The following is a 23,093-nucleotide window of genomic DNA, read 5'->3' on the forward strand; positions in this document are numbered from 1 at the left end:
TATCCTTGTGTAGAGAGGCAAGGCTTAGAACCTTCAATTCATACTTTAAATGGAAATTATGAAAGGAAAAATGTGTACATTTGCCTTTCAGTGGAGTATTGTGCAGGGTAACTACTGCTTTTTCTATATCTTTACTTAAAGGCTACATAAACAAGGACTAACTAGATACAGAGATAGGAAGAAGTACAACTCCTGAGTGGTGTTTCTGTTCTTCTTTAGAAGCATTTAATACCTGTCTTCACTAAGACAACTAATAGAAATTCCATTTTTATTGAAATGCACATGGACTTTACAAGCCATCTGATATATCCTTAAAAAGCTTTAAACCAGTTTGTGATAAAATCTAAACCAAACAGAAATCTGTCAGCTCTGTTCAAAGCAGTGGCCCAAAGGAAACGATGCAGACATGACTGTCAGCAAGATAGCAACTGCTGGGAGGGCTACGCTTCCTTATTAAAAGATCAGTAGTGTAATCAGCATCGTATTGGATTACTCAGACTTCAATTACATGAGTACCTGAGGGCTTTAACTGAGATTTATTAGAAGACCAATTTGAAATAAACCTGCTGTCGTTGCATACCACATCTTTGAAAGACCCACCTGAGAACTTTGTTAACAGTTACTATTCCAGAAGACATTCAGTGTCAGCCAAGGAATTAAATATAAACAATATCAAAACAATAAAAATGGAGCAATCAAGTGATTAATTTGATGTCATTTTTAATCTTGGGAAGAGGAAAAAAAGGAGAAGAAAAAGTATCGTCTGTGCCTGGTGACATTGTTCATTAGGATCCAGCTCTGGAAGCTGGTGTGGACAGGTCTGGGATGTGTTAATGCCACTACTGTCTTCTTGTGGTTGAATCTTGGCAGTCACAAGTAATACATGTCATAAGGAAGCAAAGCAAGAAAATCTGTATAACATTCTAGTTTTTCTCACTGGTGGTTTGTGTTGCAGATCGGTTTGGAGCTGTGATAGCTCCAGTGGGGGTGGATGCTTGTGGTGGCTTCTTGATGAGTCACCTAATGAAGTAATGGCTATAGAGCAATGACAGTGAGCCAGTTTTTACAGAAATGGGGTGGATTGTGTTATGGTCTCATGTAGGTGAGATTGGAAGAGAGATGGAACTTAGTGGCTGCATGCTGTGTTTTCCCTCCCTGTCTTCCTAGTCCCTCACAGTCGTGTCACTGCAAGCACAATGCCAGTGTTACACACATTTCATGTGTTGAGCAATACAGTTCTGATGGGCAATTGCGCCTCCAAAACCAATTATTCCCAAGACTGGCTTATGTTCCAGTCAGTTTGCAAAATGAGTCTATCCATGTCATGTTTTAAAGCTTTTTGCCAACCCAATAGGACTTTTGTCACAAATAGTATTGATGTTTCTGACCAGCAGAGCATATGTACTGTAAGATGGAAACATCAGATTATGATTTGCCTGATTGTCATTTTCTTTTGCATATTTTACCTACTGTGTGTGGAAAAGACATTTCTCTATGCATTATACTGTTGTAAAGACACTTGCTGAGCTCAGCAAGTGGGCATTAATATTGCTGCTAACAAAAAAGAAAGGATATTCTCATCAGTTCAGTCATTTCTGTCTTCATATTTCATAACTGTTTCTTCCAACTGTCAGATCCTGCCAAGAGAACATGCTGATGGCCCAAGATATAAACCTCCTTAGTACATCTCGGGTTTGAATCTGTGTAAGGAGTTTTGGCTGTATCATGCTGTCACTTATTAAGTGCATCTCCTCATAGAGATCCTTTCCTCCATTGCCACCCACCTACCTTCCAGCATGGCATGACTGAATTGCGCTGGGGAACTGTATTTAAAAATTAATAGCCCCATAAGAAATTTTCCTTCTTCTATTCTGCGCCACATCAGTAAAACTTGCAGGAGCGTTGAAGTAAAGCTGCTGATGCTGGTGATCTCAAAGCCTTTCTCCTAAACAGAAATTACATAAAACTTTAATTACTGTGTTACAACCTGCACTGCTGTGGTGCACAGGCAAAATGTTCTCTTCCAACTTTACTGTTTACAGCTGGTACATTCACTTCTTTTCTGCAGGAAACAGTAAAATTAATGAGGCTGTCTTCAGTACATAAACATTTTTAAAGATCATAAGTTACGCATTTGTCTGGATGGTTGTTCTTCAGATTGTACTTCCTTGTTATCTCATGTGGTCATTCACTTGTCCTGGCACCACTTTTCTACTGACAGTTTGTCCATCTGCGTGGGTTTCATATCAATGTGAATTGGAGTCGTCAAGGGCGTGCAGTTGCCAAAATATCTGTTAGTATAACCCTACTGTGGAGGCGGGTAACCCTATCAGTTTTTCTTTTTGGCTTATTTTGCTGAGATGCTGTGTGCTACTCCAAGATTCAGAAATGGATCACTCTTTTTTGTTCTGAAGACTGAGTGGAGAAAAATGTTCAGATCTGCTTTGTGAAAAGATGGAGAAAAGGATTGCTTTGCAGCTGTGTGAAAATGTCACAGTGTTGTCTGAGGTTGGTCCACGAAATTATCATGTTCCTTACTTTAATTCTATACCCTGATTTTCTTGCAAATTATCTGATCTCAATAGCTGCTTAAAACTCATATATAGAGGTATATGTCTCTGTGTGTATATTTAATGAAGAATTCCTTGAAACTCTAATTAGGGCTGCTTGACTCTAAAGCAGTTTACATATCACAGGCGGCTTACACAGCTATCAAACAGATGCTGCTGCTTTTTTTTTTTTTTTTTGCATTCAACTGACATTTTCATTTTCTCTGCATATTTTGAGGACTGAGCAGTGATGTGTTTTGACTCCTGAGGCTACAGACAGTATCAAAATGAGGATTAGAAATGAAGCTTTACCCGTCAATTAAGTTGTTATGCTTGTCCTCCACAGTGTCTACACTTTCAAATGGCCTGTTTATTGAATTTGAAATAGTTTTCATTCTTGACTTCGTTTAAATTGAATGGACAGTTCTAATTATAATTTTCAGAGTTTTCAACTGCAACATATGGTTTGCATATAGAGTTGTGGATGAGGGGCTCTTGGCTGTTTATTGAGCTAAACCACTGTTAAATATCTCAGGAGAGACTGGCATATCAGGCATATCAGAAAGTAAGCAGAAATTGGCAGTACAAATATTGGCCTTTTTTATATTTTTGTGTCACTCTGTCCAGGTGATCCGCTCTTGAAGGACATTGAAGAAAGGAACTGTGGTTGCGGAATCTAGTCATTGGCAAGGAACAAGTCACCACTTTCAATGGCTGCATTGTGCCAGTCTTCACATGAAAGTGCTATTAAAAAGAAAAAAAAAAGTTAAAAAATTGTCTTGGAGCATCTTTTACCCTCCTCCCAACTTTGAGTTTAAATAACCACAACCTGTGGCAAATCAATGTTGTTCTTTGAAATCACTTGCATACCCCACTAAGAGAGTTGCATGACACCTCACAGAAGTATATTCATGTATTTATTCTCCAATAAGGCCAGTGGCAGATCGGGAAATTAAATTCAGATCTTTAAGACTTGATCAGTTGCCTTTCAGTGCTTTTACGAGACTCCTCCTCAAAAGCGGGTTATAGGGCAGCTTGCACTGGGCTTGTGTGCTAGAAGCAGCTCTGCCTTTCCTCTGCTGCTGTTCCTGAATCTCCCCAAAAAGCTGTACCTCAGAGATGCCTCTGTCCTCTTCTTTCCTTGAAACCATTCATTGGGAAAGGCATCTCCCTTCAGAACTGGGCATAAATATTTATTACTGAACACAGACATAGTTCCATAGATGACTCTGCTGTTCAGCATTTCACAGTGACATGGTCTCCACCCTTTGATGTTCAGATAAACCAAGGGTGAGAGAGTGGAAACGCGACCTAGGCACAGGTAGAAGACATTGAAGCTACCTGGAAAAACATCTGAAATGTAGGGCAAGATATCGATGACAGGGTAGAAGATTCCTTTCTGTAATGTGACTGAATCACGGGGAGGTCTAAAGGAAGGTGACAGACTGAAAGGCAGTGAAAAACAAAAAGATTTGGTTTTGTTTTTTTATTTTTTAATGCCGTCAATTTTCAGGGGAAAGTAAAGAATCAGATAACTTGGAAAGCCTGTTTCTGTACAGGGCTAATTGGATAGCCTTGCCGGAGTAAGTAGTGGTTAAAGCTGCTTTGTCCTTAATCCTGAGCAAAGAAGAAACATAGTGGAGAAACTCACTGCTCTAACAAGGGTCCTCTTTCATTAGGGAGTTCTTTTGCAGAGACTAAATTGGGTAAGGGATCTCTTAACCATGCCTTTTCACCAATTTCTTATCAGATGTGACATGCTCCTTTCAGTATTGTTTGCTGAAGCTATTCTGTTAGTTAACTTTGTTGTAGCAGGCTTGCCTCAGTCACCTGTGACTTACTGAAATTCAAGTAAGCTTCAGCAGTGATTGGAGCTAACCTGACTGACTTTGAACTGGAGCAGACAATGGATGCTCATGTAGTCCATTGGAGGACCTAGGAAGGGCAGAAACAAATAACCTAGGAGAAAAAATAAAAGCCTAGGAGTGCTATCGGTTCAAAATGGCCCAGCTAGCTCTGCAGGAGCACACTTACCTATGCTGAAAGCTTTTTCACGAAGGTGTTTTAACATCAGGTTCTAGTAAACCACTCAAAAGAGCTTGTACCATATTTATGGTTTTAGTGAAGCCTAAGAAAGCCCTGGGTTTTGCAATGTAAAATCTCACAGCCATGGAAAACTGCTCTTCTCCCTCTTTGCTCCTCAGTTTAGTTCAATGAAACAAAAATGGTTTTTATTAATACAAATAAAAATTTCCTTGTTGAATTATAGTCTTTATTTTGGATTAGATGTTAAACTTGTATTTTTCTTCCTAGAGTCAATACTAATATCAGACTTCCTTCATTGTGGAAAAAATGGACAATTATTTTTCTAGTAACAGGAGTTTCAAAACTCCTCCAGTCAAACTTTTGAACCCTGAAAACCACGTTAGTGTTAGCAAAACAGGACAGATAATTTTAAAAACTTCTGCTGCAAGAGCAAAATATGTCATGCTTAACAGTGGGTATATTTGTGAGTGGCTTCATACTGGTTGTCAGATTTTGGACAAACTCGAAACTTGGGGAGACTGATTTAAAGGAACCTATGAGTTTAATCTGTCACAAATTTACTTATAGCAGTAGCAGGTCTTATTTTATGTTTTGCTTTTATAGAAATTTCTGCCTTTTGTGATGAGTTTATGAATGGCTGGGAACCGAGCCTGCTTCCCTTCCTTCCCTTAAGTATATGAATTATTTAATTTAGAAACACACTGAATTAGTGAGTAAAATCCACCATGTAAATTAGTGGGGGAAAAGACCATATGATATTTTCACTTCATGACTTGTGTGAAGTTTAAACAACCTTTGGAACACATGAAAGAGACTAATCACAGTGCCATTACAAATAACAGAAGGGAAAGCACTGTCATACATCTTTGTTGATTTTAAATACCATGTTAAATAGCAAACAACAAGAGAGCTTCCATGTCAGACATACTAAATGATCTGGAGCTGAAGAAACTTGGTGAGGTAGTCTGGGCAAAGGGAGTGGTAAGCCAGATTTTTAACTTATTTCCAAATAAATGTTTGAGTTGAACAGTTTATCCACTTGCCATAATTTCAAATACAGCCATTTAAGTGTTCCTGTGTCTGTTCTTCATGTAAGATCCAATCTCATGTGTTTCTCTGTCACCATTGTTACTGACTAATCCTCACATCCTTACAATATTGCTTGTGGACCAATGATCCACAGGGCTCCCTGAGTAAAGAAGAGACAAACCCCTGCTGTTACTGAATTTTAAGAAAATGCTCTATAGAATAGACCATGCTTCCTCTTCTTGGTCATGATTTTTTAATAAATAATTACTATAATTATTTTTAATTAGACTGTGACTTTAAAGCCATCAGCATAAGCCATCCTCTGAATAAATGCAAGTAGATTTTTGTGTTTCCCTGCTTCTGCTGGTTGCATCTTTTCTGCAATGAGCTGTGGGGACTGCGGTGACTGGAAAATGGAAACGCATGTGTCATTCATTCAAATTTTATGTAGTATTTCTTAGGCAATTGGTAAAAAGTGCACAGTTATGCTTCTGTGAAAGTTATTTGGGTCCGGTGCTCAGGTGTTTGTGCTATCATGTACCCAGAACATGTTTTGTACATCAGCTCCCAGATGGACAACAATCTTTTCAATCATATCAAGTCTCTAGAGTGTGGGGTGTGTGATGCTCACAACTGTTTGGTCTCTGCTGCTCCATATTGTTCTTTACTTGCCAAAGTAAAGAGGTTTTGCTAGAAATAAAAAAATCCTCAAATTATGAGGTTGGAACTGCCCAATTCTGTTTTTTTTTATTCTCCAGCAGCGTCTGGACACTGAAAATTTTTTCTTTGCTTATCTATTAGAAAGTAGTGGCTTTGAACAGTTATCAATCTGTGCATGTTTTTACAGTCAAGGGAGAGAAAGTCTTTTCATTTGTCACCCAGAAGAAATGTCACTGGCTCTGTGAAGCTTGCTGAGAGGCAAACCTTGCTCTGCCACCTGTCCCTGCTTAGGCTGTGCATGGTGCTCTTGAAAAGTGTCCTTGATGTGCATGCCATCCGTGTGACACCCTTGGCACATCATCTCTCTTTACATTCATGATTCTCAAAATGTGTGTGCTGTCATTGACTTGGCCAGATCAAAGAGGGGGACTCAGGTCTGCAGTAGGGGCTGTAATTTAAGTAACCTTGTGTCTTTGATTTTACTAAAAATACACAAGCAAGAAAAGTGTGCAGTAAACTTAATATTAAAGGACCATTTCATCTTGTAATTTCAGAGCAGTCACACACATGTGCACAGAAGGAAGGCATGTGAAAAGTGATAAAAATTACAAATAATGACCTTATGAAGAAAGTGGTGCTTTAAAAAAATAAATTGAATTAGAAAGGCAGATCTGCAGGCACTTTGAGATCCAAAGTAGCAGTTGTTCTGCACCAGAGCCTCAAATACATGCATATGCCTACAGGTGGTCATGGATGCATCAATGCAGACCTGTGGGAGAGCAGGTGATGCATTGATTGTGGGAGCAGTCACTGTAGAAATTGCTAGACAAGTTCCTTGAAAAAAGAGGATTTAAAACCAAAGAGGACTTAAGATTGCATTAAGTAGTTGTCCAGTGGTTAAAATAGTGTCCTTTGGAAGCTCCTGATTCTTTGGGTATTTAGGAGCAGGTTTAAGGAGGTACCTGGTTTGTAGTGTAAGCACAAGGACCTTTGTCAACGTCAGCTCCCCTCCATCTGGAGACATGGGAGCTGTGGCTGCAACCTGCTCTTGACTGCAAGTGGCATTGGGCTGCCGCAAGTGGAGAACGTGAAAATAGGGAACTGAAAAATAGCCCACCTGCTCACAACTCTGTGTTGCACAGCATGGCCAGAAAAGAAGGGAAAGATGATAAAAATGGAGAGGATACTGCAAAAGCTCAGTCCTTCTGCCATCAGAACTGGTGTTTTTCTTGTTTTGGGATTTAGTTTTGCATGTTGTTTACATTTCTTAATGGTTTAAAAAGCTAAGCTGCTTGTTGGTAGGGAACTGATCTGGCAACACCTTGCTTTTTCTTTTTTTTTTTTTTTCCTTTATAAAAGCATGATTTCAGGTTCACTAATTATCTGTGTTTAACACCACTGTCTGCTTATTTTTGAGGAGCTGATTGATCGTAGATGTTCCTAAATGTTTCAGTAAGGATATGAAAAAAGCCACTGATGTGATGACCCTGAATTCCAAACAAGCAATCACACAGTTCTGTATTTAAAAAGGTTTGGGTCAGGGCAAACAAACTATTACCTCCTTGAAGATTATCAAAAACCTATTCAAGGATATGGAGGACTTAAAAATCTGTAACTTCATCAATAGGATCTGCCCTTGGAAAAGGGGCACTGCACTGGCAGTGGTTTGTGCATCCTCTTTTTCCATGTTTGAGACTTGAGGTGTGCATCCTGTCAGGATGGAGGAAAGGGCAGTGTGCAGTCAAAATGCACTGAGCTCAGTCCAAGTGCACAGGGTTCAGAAGCATGAAGAGCTAAAAAAGCTCTTAGTCATGGTGGCTAAAATACTTTGCAACTTGGAAACATGTAGAATTCATTTTTAGTTTTTATGACTTACCATAAGGTTATTCCTGCCAAGTTGTTCCTGATGAAAAGTGAGTATCCCTGTGTAGGAGTGGGGGCATACTTCATACAGACAACATGGAAAGCAGAGACATCTGCAGTGGGGAATGCCACTAAAATGCATGTCTGTTGAAATCTTCCATAGGTGGGAAGGAGGATATTCAGATACTGACTCTGCTTTATTCACCAACAGCATAATCCCCTCTGCAAGATAGCCTGGGATCGCACACTGTTCTCATTTCACTTCTCGTCTCAGCAGATCGCTCTGTCTCTGTTTTGTGGGAATGCAGGCACTTTCATTGCAGTCTGACTCACGAGATGCAAGCCGTAAATGGCCTGAAATTTGGGTTATTCAGATAATTGTCCTAAATTGTAACTACAGAGGACTGAGCGCGTAGGTGTTTCAGTGTGATCTGCAGTGGAAATGAATCCAAATTTAATTATAATGTATTCTTAAACAAACACAATCTTCCATAATCCTATAATATTTTAGAATTACAATAGAATGACTTTATATTTCTATAATATTTTTTGATATTTTTAGAACTTCATAATTCTAGAATAATTTTATATTGCTATAGGTATTTCCATGTAGAAAAAGAAGCAGCTATGTCTGTACCTGTAACAGCATAAGCTGTTGTTTTCTGGTGTGTATGTTCGTTACCAGGATAGCAATTTAAATATGAAAGTCCAAATAGGCAGGATTTTCATAACTTTCAAGTGCAATTGAAACATTTAGATTAGTGTCCACTTTGCAGACTGCTCCCTGGACAAGATAATTAAGGCATTTTTCTTCTGTAACTGGGGGCAAAGTTGTTTCCTGGCCTTGGGATGTAGGAGACATTGAAAGGCGACTGCGCACTACAATTTTCATGATTATATCTGTAGTATGTGAAGGAATCTATCAACATATAATCCTTAAAATATTGATCCTGCAGAAAAAGCCTGAAACTAGAAGGGATTGTGTGTTGTCAAACTTGCTGTTCACATGGCATCCATGCAAGACAGTCGTGGAGTCGCGTTGCAGGTTCATTGATCTCACCTCTGCTTTTGTCCTGACTTGCTGCAGGGAGTCTTGGGGTGGGGTTGGCTATAGCTCTTACATACAACTATTTCAGGGTCTTTTTATTTTTATCCTAATTATACTGCCTTTCAGCAATATAGTTGCTTCATGGCCCTTTGGGATGTGCTATCATGAGGGAAATGCCATTGAAAGAAGAGCCACAGTGGCTGCGGGAGCTGCAGAGATCCCCTGTAAACCAAGTCAGTTCCTTAAATGTTCAAATAGGGTCCAACAAATAGAGCTAACTCCAAGTGCTTGTTTTTGTTAGCTGAACTAATCTTTTCTCCTTTCTAAGTGCTGAAATGATAGCTTAAAACTGTATCTGGTATATTAGATTAATTCTGCAGCTGATTGTAGCCTATAAAATTACTATATTGAAGCTCCCAGTACTTGAGTTTATTGAGGTATAAATACTAGAATGTGATGTGCTATACAGTTCAGCTGCTTCCTTGTTATATTTTTCTGAGTCTTTTTGTTTGTTTTATTTCTGTGATACTCGAGACAAATAGTTTCCTGGTTTTGATTTTGTCCTGACATTTTTCATCAGGCTAGTTCTTAACAGCATAGAATTCAAAAAGATGAATAACATTTTCTGCATACTGTTTACATTTTAAAAAGCAAAACTTTTGTTAAAGAAGAGTATTCCAGATGTCTCCAGGCAGTAGGAAATGTAGTATACAGTCTAATAAAACAGCAAATACAGCAGAAGGATTAAAAAGTAGTTCATGTTAGCAAATGGTCGGAATTTAAACACTAGTCAACACCAGGATTTCATTTTAGGTGAGTGAAATTCACATGTGAAGTATTAAAATTTAACTTTATAAATACATTTCTTTATGACCAAGACACTGTGCTTTTCCAAGTCGTCTTTAAAACTTCCTTTTTCATTTAACTTTGATTAGATTTTTCTAAAATAGAATAAACTTAAAAGCATTTTAAAAAATTTAAACCATGAAGGCTAAAAGCAAAGCAAATATATCAACAGCAAAAATATGAAAGCCAGGTCCCTTGTTCCTTCAGTGCAATATGGGGGAACCTCTTTGTGTTGCTGTGTTCTCCACTGCTGGCAGGCTTCCCCACAGCAGCACTTGTTGCAGCCACTCTTTTTTATTTCTTCAAATCCCAGTCTCCCCATTCACACCTGCTTTGGTGTGCTTGGGTGGTTAAACCCCTTAGATAATTTGAGAACCTGATCTAAAGAGCAATTAAATCAATGGGAGTCTTTGATGTTGAAAGGGGCATTCTTTTTAGATGTCTTTTGCCAGAGGGAAGTTTGGCTTCAGCAAGGGGAGAATGTCTTTGGTGGTGAGGGTAATTTGGTACTGGCATCACTGCTTGGTGAGATGGAAGGAAGTGGCATTGCCATCCCTCATGGCTCTTAAGGAACAGGCAGACAAATTCTAGGCAGACATCTACCAGGTGAAATTCTGTTCAGGGCATGGACCAACTGACCCTTATTTCCAATGACTTCTGTGTCAATTTTTAAGGCACTGGTGTCAACATGCCAGTCAGGTGCTACTTACAGTAGCCCAGTGTTGCTGAAAAGGTGCAGACACTGCTTATTTGGTATTTTTGGAAATTCAGGTTTGTGGGTCTGTTCTAAACCTTCACCTGTTTACTTAAACTGTTCTTGATTTTTTTTTTTGTCCATCATTGTGTATCATTTTCAGATGAAACTTTAAAGCAACATTCTCGAGCTATTTTAATACTAGTTTCCCTCTTCATTTGGCTAAATGTTAATCCCTAAAATGTGAAATATGGAAAGATACCTGCTTAGCTTCGGAAACAATATCATCAGGAAATCACATAGTTTTTCTGGGAGGTCATCTGAAAAGATGCTGTGGAAAGCTTAGGTGAATGCTAGGAAGCCTAAGGGGAACGAGTCGCAGAAAATGTGGCACAAAATCATCATTCTTTTTAAATGTAATGTCTAAGCTCCCTGTGTATTCAGTGGTTGAAAATGTAATGTTGATTGAGAGCATGGGCTCTGTTATTGCATTGCTTTTTTCCATTTATGTTAGTTTTATGTGCTTGTGCCTTCAAGAGCACCCGCTAAAAGGATTAAAAGCGTGGTGCAAAAGCAAATCTTCATACAGCAAATGTTTAAAAAAGCCAAGTGTTTGACCAGTGGTACCTACGAGCTCGGATGTGTTACCTTGCCCTAATTATTTTGCTGTATTTTTCTCTTGGCCCTGAGGAAACAGCCATGTCACAGATCATTCTAATTAACAAGGGCTTCAGAAGTAGAAACTACAGAGGCAGTGCCTGCAGGAACTTTGAAAAGCACCGTATAATTTCAATTTTCTTTGCTCTGTTTACAGCACAGAATTGAAGCAAACAAAACCCCAGTCTGAGTGTAATGGTTGCATTACGCATAAGCTATGTGCCTGCCATCCAGGAGAGCTGGGGTATGTCTTTGCTAAGGCTGTCATGTAATTCTCATCATCTGCCTTTCTTCTCTAGATGTGGATGAGTGCGCGGTGGTGAATGGTGGCTGCCAGCAAGGCTGTGTCAACACACATGGCTCCTTCCACTGCCAGTGCTGGGCAGGATATAGGCTCCATGCTGATGGGCGCACTTGCATAGGTGAGTGAAAGTTGACAAGCACTTCCCATACTTCAAGACACAGTTTTCTCTGCTAAACCTCTTTGCCTCTGTCCCAGTCTGAGTTTTGACTAATTCACAAAGGATGTCATTATCCATTCCAGCACAAGAAGCTTGATTCGGGTATTTCCAAATTTCTTCCTTTTTTTCTGTGAGCGTACAATTGTTCCCTTTTTTTTTATTTGTGAGTGATGGTGTCCAGTGTTTCTGTGATGCAATCTTATGAACATTTCTTTTGTTTGCTGCAAGCATTAAGGAAATAGGGGATCTTAGTTTCAAATAAAAATGTTTTTTTGAATTCTGAGCTTTTTTAATTTGTGTCACATCTCCCTGCGTGTTTCAGCACTGTCCTGGGCTTTTCTGCCCCATTACTCCTCCTCTTAGTCTTTTTGCCTGTTTTTTGAGAGATACAAACAGCAGGTAGCAAAATCTCTTGCCCACAGCTGCCTGGCAGAACACTGCTCTTCTGACCAAGCAATCCCAAAATGTAGTTTGTGTTTTCAGCAATGAAGACAAAATAAAAACTTGTGATTGCCACCAAGAAGTTGTATTTAGCCTTTTAGTCCATCAGACTGCCCAGGCTGGGTCCCCATAGGCTTTCCCAGATGGTGGTGAGCTGAGGCAGGCAGATCTCATTAACTGAGTCAAGGGGTACAGCAGTGAAGTAAAATCTCTGACTGCACTACAGTGAGCAGAGCAGAAAATCCTCTAGGGAGGATCAAAAGCAGAGGCCAAATTTGTGAATTACTAAGATACATCTTAGAACATGGTGCTATGGTCTGATAGCTAGACAGTGAGCTCTAAAAGGCTAATGAAATATTTAAGTATGCCTTCAGAGGTCTTCTGGTTTTCAGAGAGTCCATGAAAGGAAACAGTCCTACCTTTCATCTCTTCAGTCTTTGCTGTATGTTGAGGGTTTTTTTATGTAAAACAGTAAAGCAGAATTGTTTGCTTGAGTCTGTTTTGCATTTTAGTTATTAGGTACGGTACAGTGAGAAGTATGGATGGGGTGGGCTGAAAACTGTCCTCCAAGTGTATGAATGAATATTTAGCTTGCGCTAATCCTTTTAACTCCATCAGGGGGTGCCCATGCATGTGAATCTGAGAGTCTTGAGCACTTTTCCTGAGATTCTGCTTGTGCTGTGGGCTGATAATTAGGGTGCTATAGATTTGTGAAAGCTCCTTGTTCCTATAGTGATCTTATGCCCTTTGATCTGTTCCTTTATCTACACTGGTCTTCGAAAGGTTGCACTGCCCCTGTACATCAGGGATACATCTTCATCTGCTGCAGTCCTGTTTGTAACATCTCCGTTACAACCAGTAACTAATTTCCCTTGCTCAGCCAGCAAAACCCCTGCTGTACTCCTCTGTGGCACACTCAAACAAAAGATAACATATGAAAGCCAATAACAAAAGAAGTTGCAAACCAAACTGATTGCTTTTCTTTAAATCAGTTTTATATCTCCCATATTGAAGATCTTCAGCTCATGAATGCTTGCTTGTGGATATGCTCCCCTTTCTGCCAACATTAAATGGAGAGCCTGGGCTGGCTGCAGGTTTTGGCAGCTGCTCTGCTAATCTGAATGATGCTTGCAGTTGTACTGACAGACATCCTGTTCCAAGAAACAGGCATTACAAAACAGTAGGAAGAGGGTGGATATGATCCCAAAGGCTGTACCTGCGTTTGAAAAACAGGATGAAAAGCCACTGATTCACAGTATGGAGTTACCCTGTGTATGTTCATGTAGATGAGAGCACCATGGATCTTGGCAGTTCAGCCCATGACTGATGCCCATTTATGTGCTTGTGGAAGAATAAACCCTGTGTTTCTTAGGTTGGGCTTTGAGCCCTGAAACAAGACATGCGGAGTTAATTCTGCACATTGCTAAAACCAATAATAAAATATGCCATCCTTATTTTACATTTAAATCAGTACTGAAGTCAAGTTGTTGAATTTTGTAAAAAGGATTAAAATATTCTGTCATTTGGGAAGAAGAAAAGTATGTTATTTATTTAATTTTTTAAGGCTGGTTTTAGGTAATATGAGAAGAGCAGTCAAGTCTGGTCAGCTCACATCTGCAGAATAAGTTCACTCAGTTTGGTCATTGTTCTTGTACAAAGTCCCTTGGTTGTGATTAACGTCAGCCAAATATGTCATTAGTCATTTCTGGTATTATCACAGCAATAAATTTACTGATGCAGCTAGAACACAGGATGTACCAATGCTCAAGCTGTGGGAATAGTATTTTTTGTTTAAAGAACTTGCTCTTTTAGGTTTGTTTGGTTTACCACATACAGAGATTTTCAGTGTTTTGGTCACTGCTTAACTGCAATTAAAAATACTGTAAAGTCTCAATCTTTTCTTGATTATCTTAGCTGGATAAGGTATGGGTAAGGAAACACTAGTGTGAGAGAAGAAATTAATGTAAAAGCAGAGCAGTGCATATTCAACTAGAAACACTAGCGGTTTTCTGTGAATTAAAAGAAGAGAGAGAAATTCATATCTCTCTGATCAGGTCTGACAAGGGAAAACCCAGAAGTGAAAGATGAGATGTCTGAGTTCTGTTACTCCTCCTGAATAGTCTCATTTTTGGCTGTGGGGAGAGGGAATTTTATACAAAAAAGGACTAAAGTGGCTTTGGGGAAAAAGAGCAAGAGAACTGAATGAACACGAAAAGTAGGTGGTACGACAAATTAATTTACCTGTGTAATGTGTAAAACCTTCTGTGGGCATAGAATAGTAAGGTTTTCTCATGGCACAAATAATCGAAAGCTCCGTTTGGAGTTCTCCTAGCTATGAACATTATCAGAAAGCGAGTTTTCACTTCACAAATTTGTTCACAAGAAGCTATTAAAAACCTTAATACATGGTCAGTTCTTTTTTCAGTATCTCAGAAATTATCAAGGAGAAACAGAAATAAATACTAAAATGAGAGACAGGAGTAGGTTTCAGAGAGAACTGCTATCATAAAACGGATACTGAATGGAGGATATTGAATTCTGTTTCAGGTTTAGACAAGACACCAAAATAAATGTATATAATAAGCTCTCATGCACTGGAGCACAAGACAGTTACTAACTGATGAGGACAGAGAAGCTTTTCATGTAAACCAGTAATCCAGGAGTTCCTAGCCTCAGGATTTGGGCACTAACTGCTGACCACTGGGGATAGAGTTTGCCTTTTCCTGCAGCAGCAGTTCATATATTCAATTTTGAGCACTCATCTGATCAAGAAGTAAACCCAATAATCATAGAATCATAGAATGGTTCGGGTTGGAAGGGACCTTAAAGATCATATAGTTCCAACCCCCCTGCCATGGGCAGGGACGCCTACCACTAAATGAGGTTGCTCTAAGCCCCATCCAACTTGGCCTTGAACACTGCCAGGGACAGGGCAGCCACAGCTTCTCTGGGCAACCTGTGCCAGTGCCTCACCACCCTCACAGTAAAGAACTTCCTCCTAATATCTTATCTAAACCTCCCCTCTTTCAAAGTCATTCCGCCTTGTCTCATCCCTACAGGCCGTTGTAAAAAGTCCCTCTGCAGCTTTCTTGTAGACCCCCTTTAGGTATTGGCATTCTGACCTAGCCCAGCTAAGCAGAACATCTAGTGTTTCAAATCGGGCTTGCATTAGCAATTATATTTCTTCTGTGGATACTTTAGAAGATGTAAAGATCTCTGCCACATACTAAAAATGAAAAGGAGCTACATTCTGGAAACGAACTGTTTATGGAAGGTGATTACCTCAGCTGCAGAAATAAGAAACAAACATCCCCGCAGACAGACTTTTCAGATGAACCCAGCCCAGGCTTCTGTTATATTCATTCCTTCCACATTGTCTTTTTCTTCTTGGCAACCCAATGTTTCTGGGAGCAAAAGTGCCAAAATCACTTGAGGGAAAGCAGATTTTGGATGGTTCTCATACATAAGGAAGCGGGTCTATCTTCTTGTGAGATATTCAGCCTACATCTGAGTCAAAAACCTGGGATAAGCTTTCTTGTGTAATTGCATGGAAGATTACTGAGCTTCTGTCAAACTCTTCCCAGTGTCCAGTCCTCTTACGATGTCATCACAGTATGTTTGGGATCCTGACTAACAGCTGGTGGTCCACACCTCCACTGCTTGTATGAGCCTCAAAATACATGGTTTGAAGTTTGTTGTTTTTCATTCCGCCTGCTCTCATTAGAAACTTCTGCCCATACTCTAAGGCAAACAACCTCTAAAATGGGTTGCCTTGTTCAGTGATAAGTAGTATGTGAAAGTAAATTACTGTCATCTTGAATCCTTTGATGATCTCTGATACTATGTGGCATGCCAGAATCCCATCTTTTTCGATGCACCTGTTCTTCCTTAGCTTTTTGGTCCCACAGTTTTGCTCAATATTGAATTCACTTTTAGATACATGTGCCAGACTGAATGTTCACTACAAATTAGGTAATTAAAATAGCCAGAGGTTACATTGTCTGGGTTTTTTTGCCTTGTTTTTAGTGCCTTGATTATGTTAACGCAATAAATTTAATTTCAATAACGTTTAACTGACTGGTGTCTGGAAGGCAGAAACTCAGAGGGAGTACATGTTTATTGTAGTATTGCGCTGTGGTTTTAGACTGATGTAAATTCATTGTCTTCACTGAAATTTGTTCTTGTTTAAAATCCTAGAAGTGAAAGCAGAACAGAGTTTTCAGACCCCCATTCATCTCTGGTTCCAGCTGTTATCTTTGGTGTCTGTGTTATGTAGAAAAGCTGTTGAGATGTGGGTTTTTACAGAGACTTTTGCACACTAAGGCTTTTAACAGGAAGTGACAAGATGTCGCTATAAATCTATAACTTATGTTTTTCCACATCAGTAAAAGCACAGTATGTCTGGAGTTTTTTTTGTAATTGATAAGGTTGGATTGAAGGTGATGGAAAACACAGGCTTGAAGAGACTGCATATTCTAACCCCGTGGTTGCTGTGTATGCGTCTAGCTCTGGCTTCATACTTGGGTTTTCTGTGAAAATATGACCATTATTATAAAAAATAATGAGTTGGAAAATGTATATTTCTCTGGACTTGATGGCAGGGTGAGTTTTCTACTAAACTTCAAGAGTGAATCTTTGCAGGAGGGCATACGGTATTTCTGCCTGAACTCCATGTGCTCAGACCTCTAGCCATAAGCCCCTTTACAGGAGATGGGATTACATTCATGATATGCCGAGTCTCTCCCTTTTTCTGATCAAAGATGCATTGCTGGCATCAGAGAGCACAAGCACAATTCATCCTGTTACTTCCCCAGTGGCTCTTCTCATTCAGTCTGGCACCTCCTCTCACGTAGCGCACGCGATGCCTTGGCAGCAGGCATGAAACCTGGCTGTGGCTGCTCTGGAGTAGTAATCCCTCCCTCCACAGCTGCCGGCAGAGTCCCATGCTGGGCCAGGCAGCACAGCCCCCTCAGTGCAAACTCTCTGTGCAGGAGTTTACACCCATCACCTTCTGGCTTCGAAGCCTCCAAAATCCTCAGTATGGCAGGTTGCTGCTTATTTCCCCTTACATCCAAATTGGCTTATGCCCACCAGAAAAGGAGGGAGAAAATGCACTTCTAAAAACTGAGATGTATATTCCATCACTTGGAGCTGATTTAAGGCCATTTTCATCTTCTGAAATATTTTCATCTCATTTGAATATTCTTGCTGAAAAGCAGGTCTTTGGAAACAAATGTGCAGCAAGCAGGAAGCTCAGTGTATTAAGTCTGCTGTCTTCCATGTAGAAACCAAGCTGCTTTCAACTGGGTGGGAGGTTTGCAGACACAGGTGAAGATCAGAAGCCAGGGTCAGGTCCAGTGTGCAGCAAGGTATCTCCTGGCTACTGCTGTGTGTGCTATGTGCATGATAATGTAAAAATTTGCTTTTCTTTGGGTATTTTTAACACACACTTTGCTTCCTACAGCAGCTTTTGTGGCTAATGTTTTCTTAATGTCTATTACATATAAATGAATTAATATGAATATTCCTAAAATAAATATCAAAGCTCTTTGCTGACTTCATTGGGTCTGGAGTTTGATGCCTTTCATGAAGAATCAAATAATCTTTCCAGATATTCATTGAGAACGTAATACATCCACTGATGTTAAAATACATACAGACACAGTCCTGCACACGCTCACACATGTACAGCTGAACAACAGGTTCAGTCAATCGCTCTTATTTTTATATGCAGTGTGCGAATAGGTGTGGGTGTGTGATAGCGTATTTTGGCAGGAGGAGAAATGTTTCTCTAGAAGCCAGAGATATAAGTTGAACAAAAAAGAATATTAATTTGCTTGGGTAAAGGAAGCAGCATCTTTAGAGATGTACTAAAGACCCTCTTGTTACTTGTGGTTTACTTTCTAACTCTGTCCTGTGGAGCTTGTGACTCCTGTTATTTGCAGCTTCCTATGCATGAGGCTGAGGAAATCAAACTAAAAGACAGGTTTTGTATATATGTTTTTTTTTTTAAATAAATGACAGCAGGGACAGGAAAAAAAAAACACCAAACAACAAAACAACAATGGGCAAATACCAGTAGGGACTTCTTTTTTCCCTCCTTACCTCAGTGGAATCTCAAGTGCTTTGCTGCTGTCAGATCAAAGGGTGGCTGTACTTCAGTCAGCATTACAGCTCTTGGATCTCACCTGCCTCTCACTGGATTCACAGCTTTTGCTGACATGGAACACTGTGTCAAGCAAGCACCCTGAATGCAAGGGAGGGCAATCACGCAGGCGATGGGGACAGGTGCATTTATGAAAGCTGTTTGGTGATGTTTGTGTATTTTTACTGTCATTTATGCATTTAAAATAGGAAGTAAGTTTCTTGGGTTGTTGACATGTGTTCCTTCAATGCTTCCTTGGCTCCAGCCATCAATTCCTGCAGTGTTAACAAGGGGGGCTGTGAGCAGGATTGTGTTCAGCTCAGTGAAGACCACTATAAGTGCCAGTGCCAGCCAGGCTACCAGCTAAAGAAGGATGCCAGATCCTGTGAAGGTAAGTCCTGCACTACCTGCCTGGAGACACACATTAAAGGCAATTAAAAAGACCCCAGGGTAGTGTTTCGGGTGGCTGTGTTCATTCATATTTCACCCTGCTTGCCAAAAGCAGCTCCAGGAATTGCTTATTAACACAATTTCAAAATGGCACATTTGAGGTGTGAAGTTCACATTGATTCACAATTTTGAACAAGATTTTGGCCTCATAGACCACTTGCTCTTTGTTGCACACTGACGATGATGACATAGGTTAGGAACTTAATCATGTTGTAATTCTAACATCTTATTACTCATCAAGTTGTTTATCAAGTTGGCCTGTGTTTTATTCTACATAATTCCATAGTGTGTTTTATTCTACATAAACTTTTCTTTATCTGGTTTTGGTTTATGTCTCTCCTAATCATAGTCTGATTAATTTCTTCTCCCCTTCAGGATTCTAAGCAAACACTCTCACAAGCAGAACAGAAATGCTACCTTTGCGTTTGATTATTTGGGGAGGGGGGTTCTCACATGTATTCATCAGTTTTTAAGGCAACTCCTCCCCTTCCCCAGCATAGGTGCATACACATAGTACCCTTGAATATGCCAGAGTAAGATAGGGCCAAATATATGGATATACTGCACTAAAATTCCTGTCACAAAACCGTTTCCATATGACTTCTTTTCTGCTTGGAGCTTTCATATGCTGTGTATAAAGTGTAAGTAAATCATGCTGTTCAGCTTGGTTCCAACTCACACTGTGTGTTCTGAGCACTTGGCCTTCAGTTTTGGCCTCCCCAGGTCCTGCCCTCTACAGGGGCACCCACAACCAGCTCACCTCTCCGTCTTTCATGGGGTGGCTGCGCTTTGTCCCCAAGATTGCCAGAAAGAGTCAGACAAGGGGAGTTTTGAGTAGGGGAAAGGGCATCTGAGACCTTCTTCCACTGTTCTCCAGCCTATTTCCAAACCTCTTGTGATTCCTCTGTGCCTCTGGCACTTAAGTTGTCCTTGGCCAAGCCAGCTGGGCATGCAGACCCCTGCATAAAGCTTTTCAGTGTTTTTTTTATGGTGATGTGTTGGGACAGAGGTTGGATTGGCAGGGTCTGAGTGTGGCGACGCCTGGTTGGGTCACTTGGACGGTCATGGAGCTGTTCAAACTTCCATGTGCCACTTAAAGCTCTATCTCAGCTGTTAGTGACTGGTTCAGCTCAGCAGCAAAACAAGCAGGTTCATTCCCCTAGTTGGTGAGGTTCTGCCACCACACACGCAGCTGTGGCCATTGGCTTCCTCACATCATGAAGCTAATGAGGGTCAGACACCCACCAAAGGCAGCAGTTCATCACCAGCCAGTAACTACTGAACAGCGGCTAAGGGGCAAGGTCAGCTTTGTCTGCGGGTGAGACCTTGTCTGGAGTTCACGTCTCTACCTGGTTACCTGTGTTCAGAATGGTATAAATCAACATATAATAGTGCAGCCCTCGCTGGGATGACAACTGTCCTTAGAGGAAGGAGAATCTGTCTCACAAGGGGAGCTCAGCTGGCAAAATGAATATTGAGTAGGATGCTTTCTGCCATAAATACCTTAGCAAATAAACACCTGGGTAAGAAAAATGATAGTTAAACTGGTGGACAAGATTTTTACAGGAATAAATGAGCATAAAGTGGCCATGAATACAGTTGGCTTGGCAATTAGAGATGTTGTAAGTAGAAAAGGTGGGAGGAGGTGAGCTTTGCTGATTTTACTTTCCAAGCAGAAAGGATGGCTGCTGTAGGCACTGGTTTGCACAGTGCTAGAGAAACTAGTGTCATGAGGGTATTTACTGCAGCAGGTGTAGCTGTGCTGCATGTGTGGAGTCATTCCTGCTGACTGCTTCGGAGTTAATACTGCACCCCATAGCCCTGAAAGGCCACACAGAAACATCCAAGCCTAGCAGGGTAGTGCAGCTTTCAGCATAGAGGCAGACTGATCTAGAACATCTAGGAAATTAATCATTCCATTAAATTTTTTGCCATAGCGTTTAACAGCTTGGAATAGAGTTTTGTATGATGCAGTCTGTTATCTACTAAAGTTGTTAAGTCAATAAGAGCCAAATGTGTAGGAAAAAATAACTCTAATGAGTTATTTTTAGTTTTTCCTGAAACCTGCCTATAACAGGAAGGAACAGATATGTCAGTGGAAAACAAGTCAATCAGTGGTTGCCTTATGTCCTGAAGATCTTTCCTTTACGATCTTTTATCTTGTCTAAGGACTTCTAAGGCTGCTATCTTTATTCAAATTACTGTGTTGCGCTAACATCTACCCTATAATTTGTTGTTTGTTTGTTGTCATGTCACACAGTATTACAAGTTTACTCTGGTGCAATAATCATTCTCAAATTAAAGCTTTAGATGCTCTGAAAACCATTATAATATGCAGGTTTAACAGATGCTGTTTGCTAGTAATTTTGTTTAGTTTAACCAAATAGAAAAAAATCAGCAAATAACTTAGTATTTTATATCAGTGAGGAACGAGTTCTTTCTTGATGCTGAATCCTTTGTAGACCACAAATTGTCAAACTGTAGATCCAAGCTGTCAGTGTTGAAAGTGTTACATAGAATGAAGTGCTGCTGTCCCTTGGAAAAATATTTGCAATTTATTGTGGTGAAAATCCAACAGAAAACTTCAGTTCTACATACTTAACAGTGATTTTTTTATTTATTCTTTATACTCTGAAGGCAAACTCAGTCTGCAAACTTGAATTGTTATGTTCTTGAGATGGCAGAAGTTAAACAAGGGAATTTAAAGGTGTTCTGGGGAAATATTCTTCTTTGCCAAATGATGGCTGAAAATGCCACTCACTACACAGAAAAGTGAAAATTGGAAGAAATGAAAAAGAAAATGAAAAAATGAAAAATGAGAACAGCTTCAACCCTTTCCCAGGGTTACTGGGGTTTCCCAGGGTTACTGACAGCACTGCCAGTGCTTTGAACTGATGTTAACTTTCTTCCTCATGCCTTGATAAAAGTTGGCTTGTACAAAGCTTGAGTTGGCTGGTGAAGGAGTTTTCAGGTTGGAGGCGAGTGAGAAATACTGGTCAAATGTCTCAAATCAGACAATAATTAGTAAAATGCTAAAACTGAATTAGAGCTTGAATTCTGACTTTTGAAAAGCTTTATTTTGAAGCTAAGCAGAACTCTAGAGGACACATTTTCAAAGGTGTCCTCCAAATTTATCTATGTGATGTTAATCACCAGTGTGTTAGCATAACTAGTACTCCAAACTGAAACCTCAACCTTCTGCAGAATATCAGATTTTGGTATGAAAACTCTGGCTCTTAACCCAAGTCCAAATAGTCCCAGTTAGGTCTCTTCTACTGTGTGCAAAGTCTTTATTTGGGCAGATACATCAGAATTGTTTCCAGCAGGTATGTATTCCAGAAATAAACCCATGAAACACGATGAAATCTCTGAGGTGGAGACTTCTATAAGCACTTTATAAATGTGTTGCTAAGTACTTGCCAGTTAAGAGTGGCTTATCCTTGAAATGGTATGTTTTTGTTCAAGAAAAGGAAGAAAATCTTGATGTATAACAGGAATGACATGTTTTTAGACTGAAGGAGGTCTTTTGTGGCTCTCCAGTATTTATTTCCTCTAGAGACTTTTAAATACACACTGTTCTGTGGCAAACTCCACAGCTGTATGTGTTTATGGGTTCACACATATTGGAATGCTAATTGCTATTGTTTAGGACAACTACTGAAATCTGCTCAGTTACAGCAAAATAAGAATAAAATGTACTTATCTTATCCTACTTTCAAGGTGTAATACAAGCCCAGCTTCCCACTGTGTAAAGCATTGTTGCTGCTCTTGAAAAATGCTGTCCAGCAACAGAGAAAATAGTGTTCAGAAAAACAATGGCTCTACTGTACACCAAATTCTGTCAAATTTTTTTTTTCCAGTCTAATCTCTTGCAGCTACAGTAATCTTTGTTGTTAGTTATAACAGTGGCAGGTAAGATCATTTTCAGACAAAACCATGACCTTTAAGTTGACAGTGTGTTCTAATTGGTTTCAGTGATAGACCTCTGCACAACTGGGAATGGAGGATGCTCACAAATCTGTCAAAATGAGAGAGGAACTGCAAAGTGCGAGTGTCATGCAGGGTATTATCTTTCTGCAGACAAAACGTCCTGTTTAGGTAAGAAACTATGGACTATTTATTGGGAAGAAAGATACTAATACGCACTCTGGTTTGTTGAGCTTTGAATGGAAAAGAATATATTGTACAAATATATGTCTGCATT

At 39.9% G+C, this 23,093-nt stretch overlaps 1 protein-coding gene across 3 annotated transcripts in view; it reads left to right on the forward strand.

Moving 5' to 3' along the window:
- LOC134155704 (multiple epidermal growth factor-like domains protein 6) overlaps positions 1-23,093 on the forward strand; it is a 203,918-nt gene that overhangs the window by 122,537 nt on the left and 58,288 nt on the right. For all 3 annotated transcript variants that reach the window (XR_009961686.1, XM_062603150.1, XM_062603151.1), the window contains exons 6-8: positions 11,692-11,814; positions 18,705-18,830; positions 22,865-22,987. Coding sequence is in view for 2 of the 3 variants with exons in the window: in XM_062603150.1 (XP_062459134.1) it covers positions 11,692-11,814; positions 18,705-18,830; positions 22,865-22,987 (372 nt within the window). In the remaining variant the exon portion in view is untranslated. The remainder of the gene's footprint in view (positions 1-11,691; positions 11,815-18,704; positions 18,831-22,864; positions 22,988-23,093) is intronic.

The sequence above is a fragment of the Pezoporus occidentalis genome, unplaced genomic scaffold, assembly GCF_034315485.1.
Source record: "Pezoporus occidentalis ecotype Australia unplaced genomic scaffold, CSIRO_AGI_Poc_V1 ctg8, whole genome shotgun sequence".
NCBI lineage: Eukaryota > Metazoa > Chordata > Aves > Psittaciformes > Psittacidae > Pezoporus > Pezoporus occidentalis.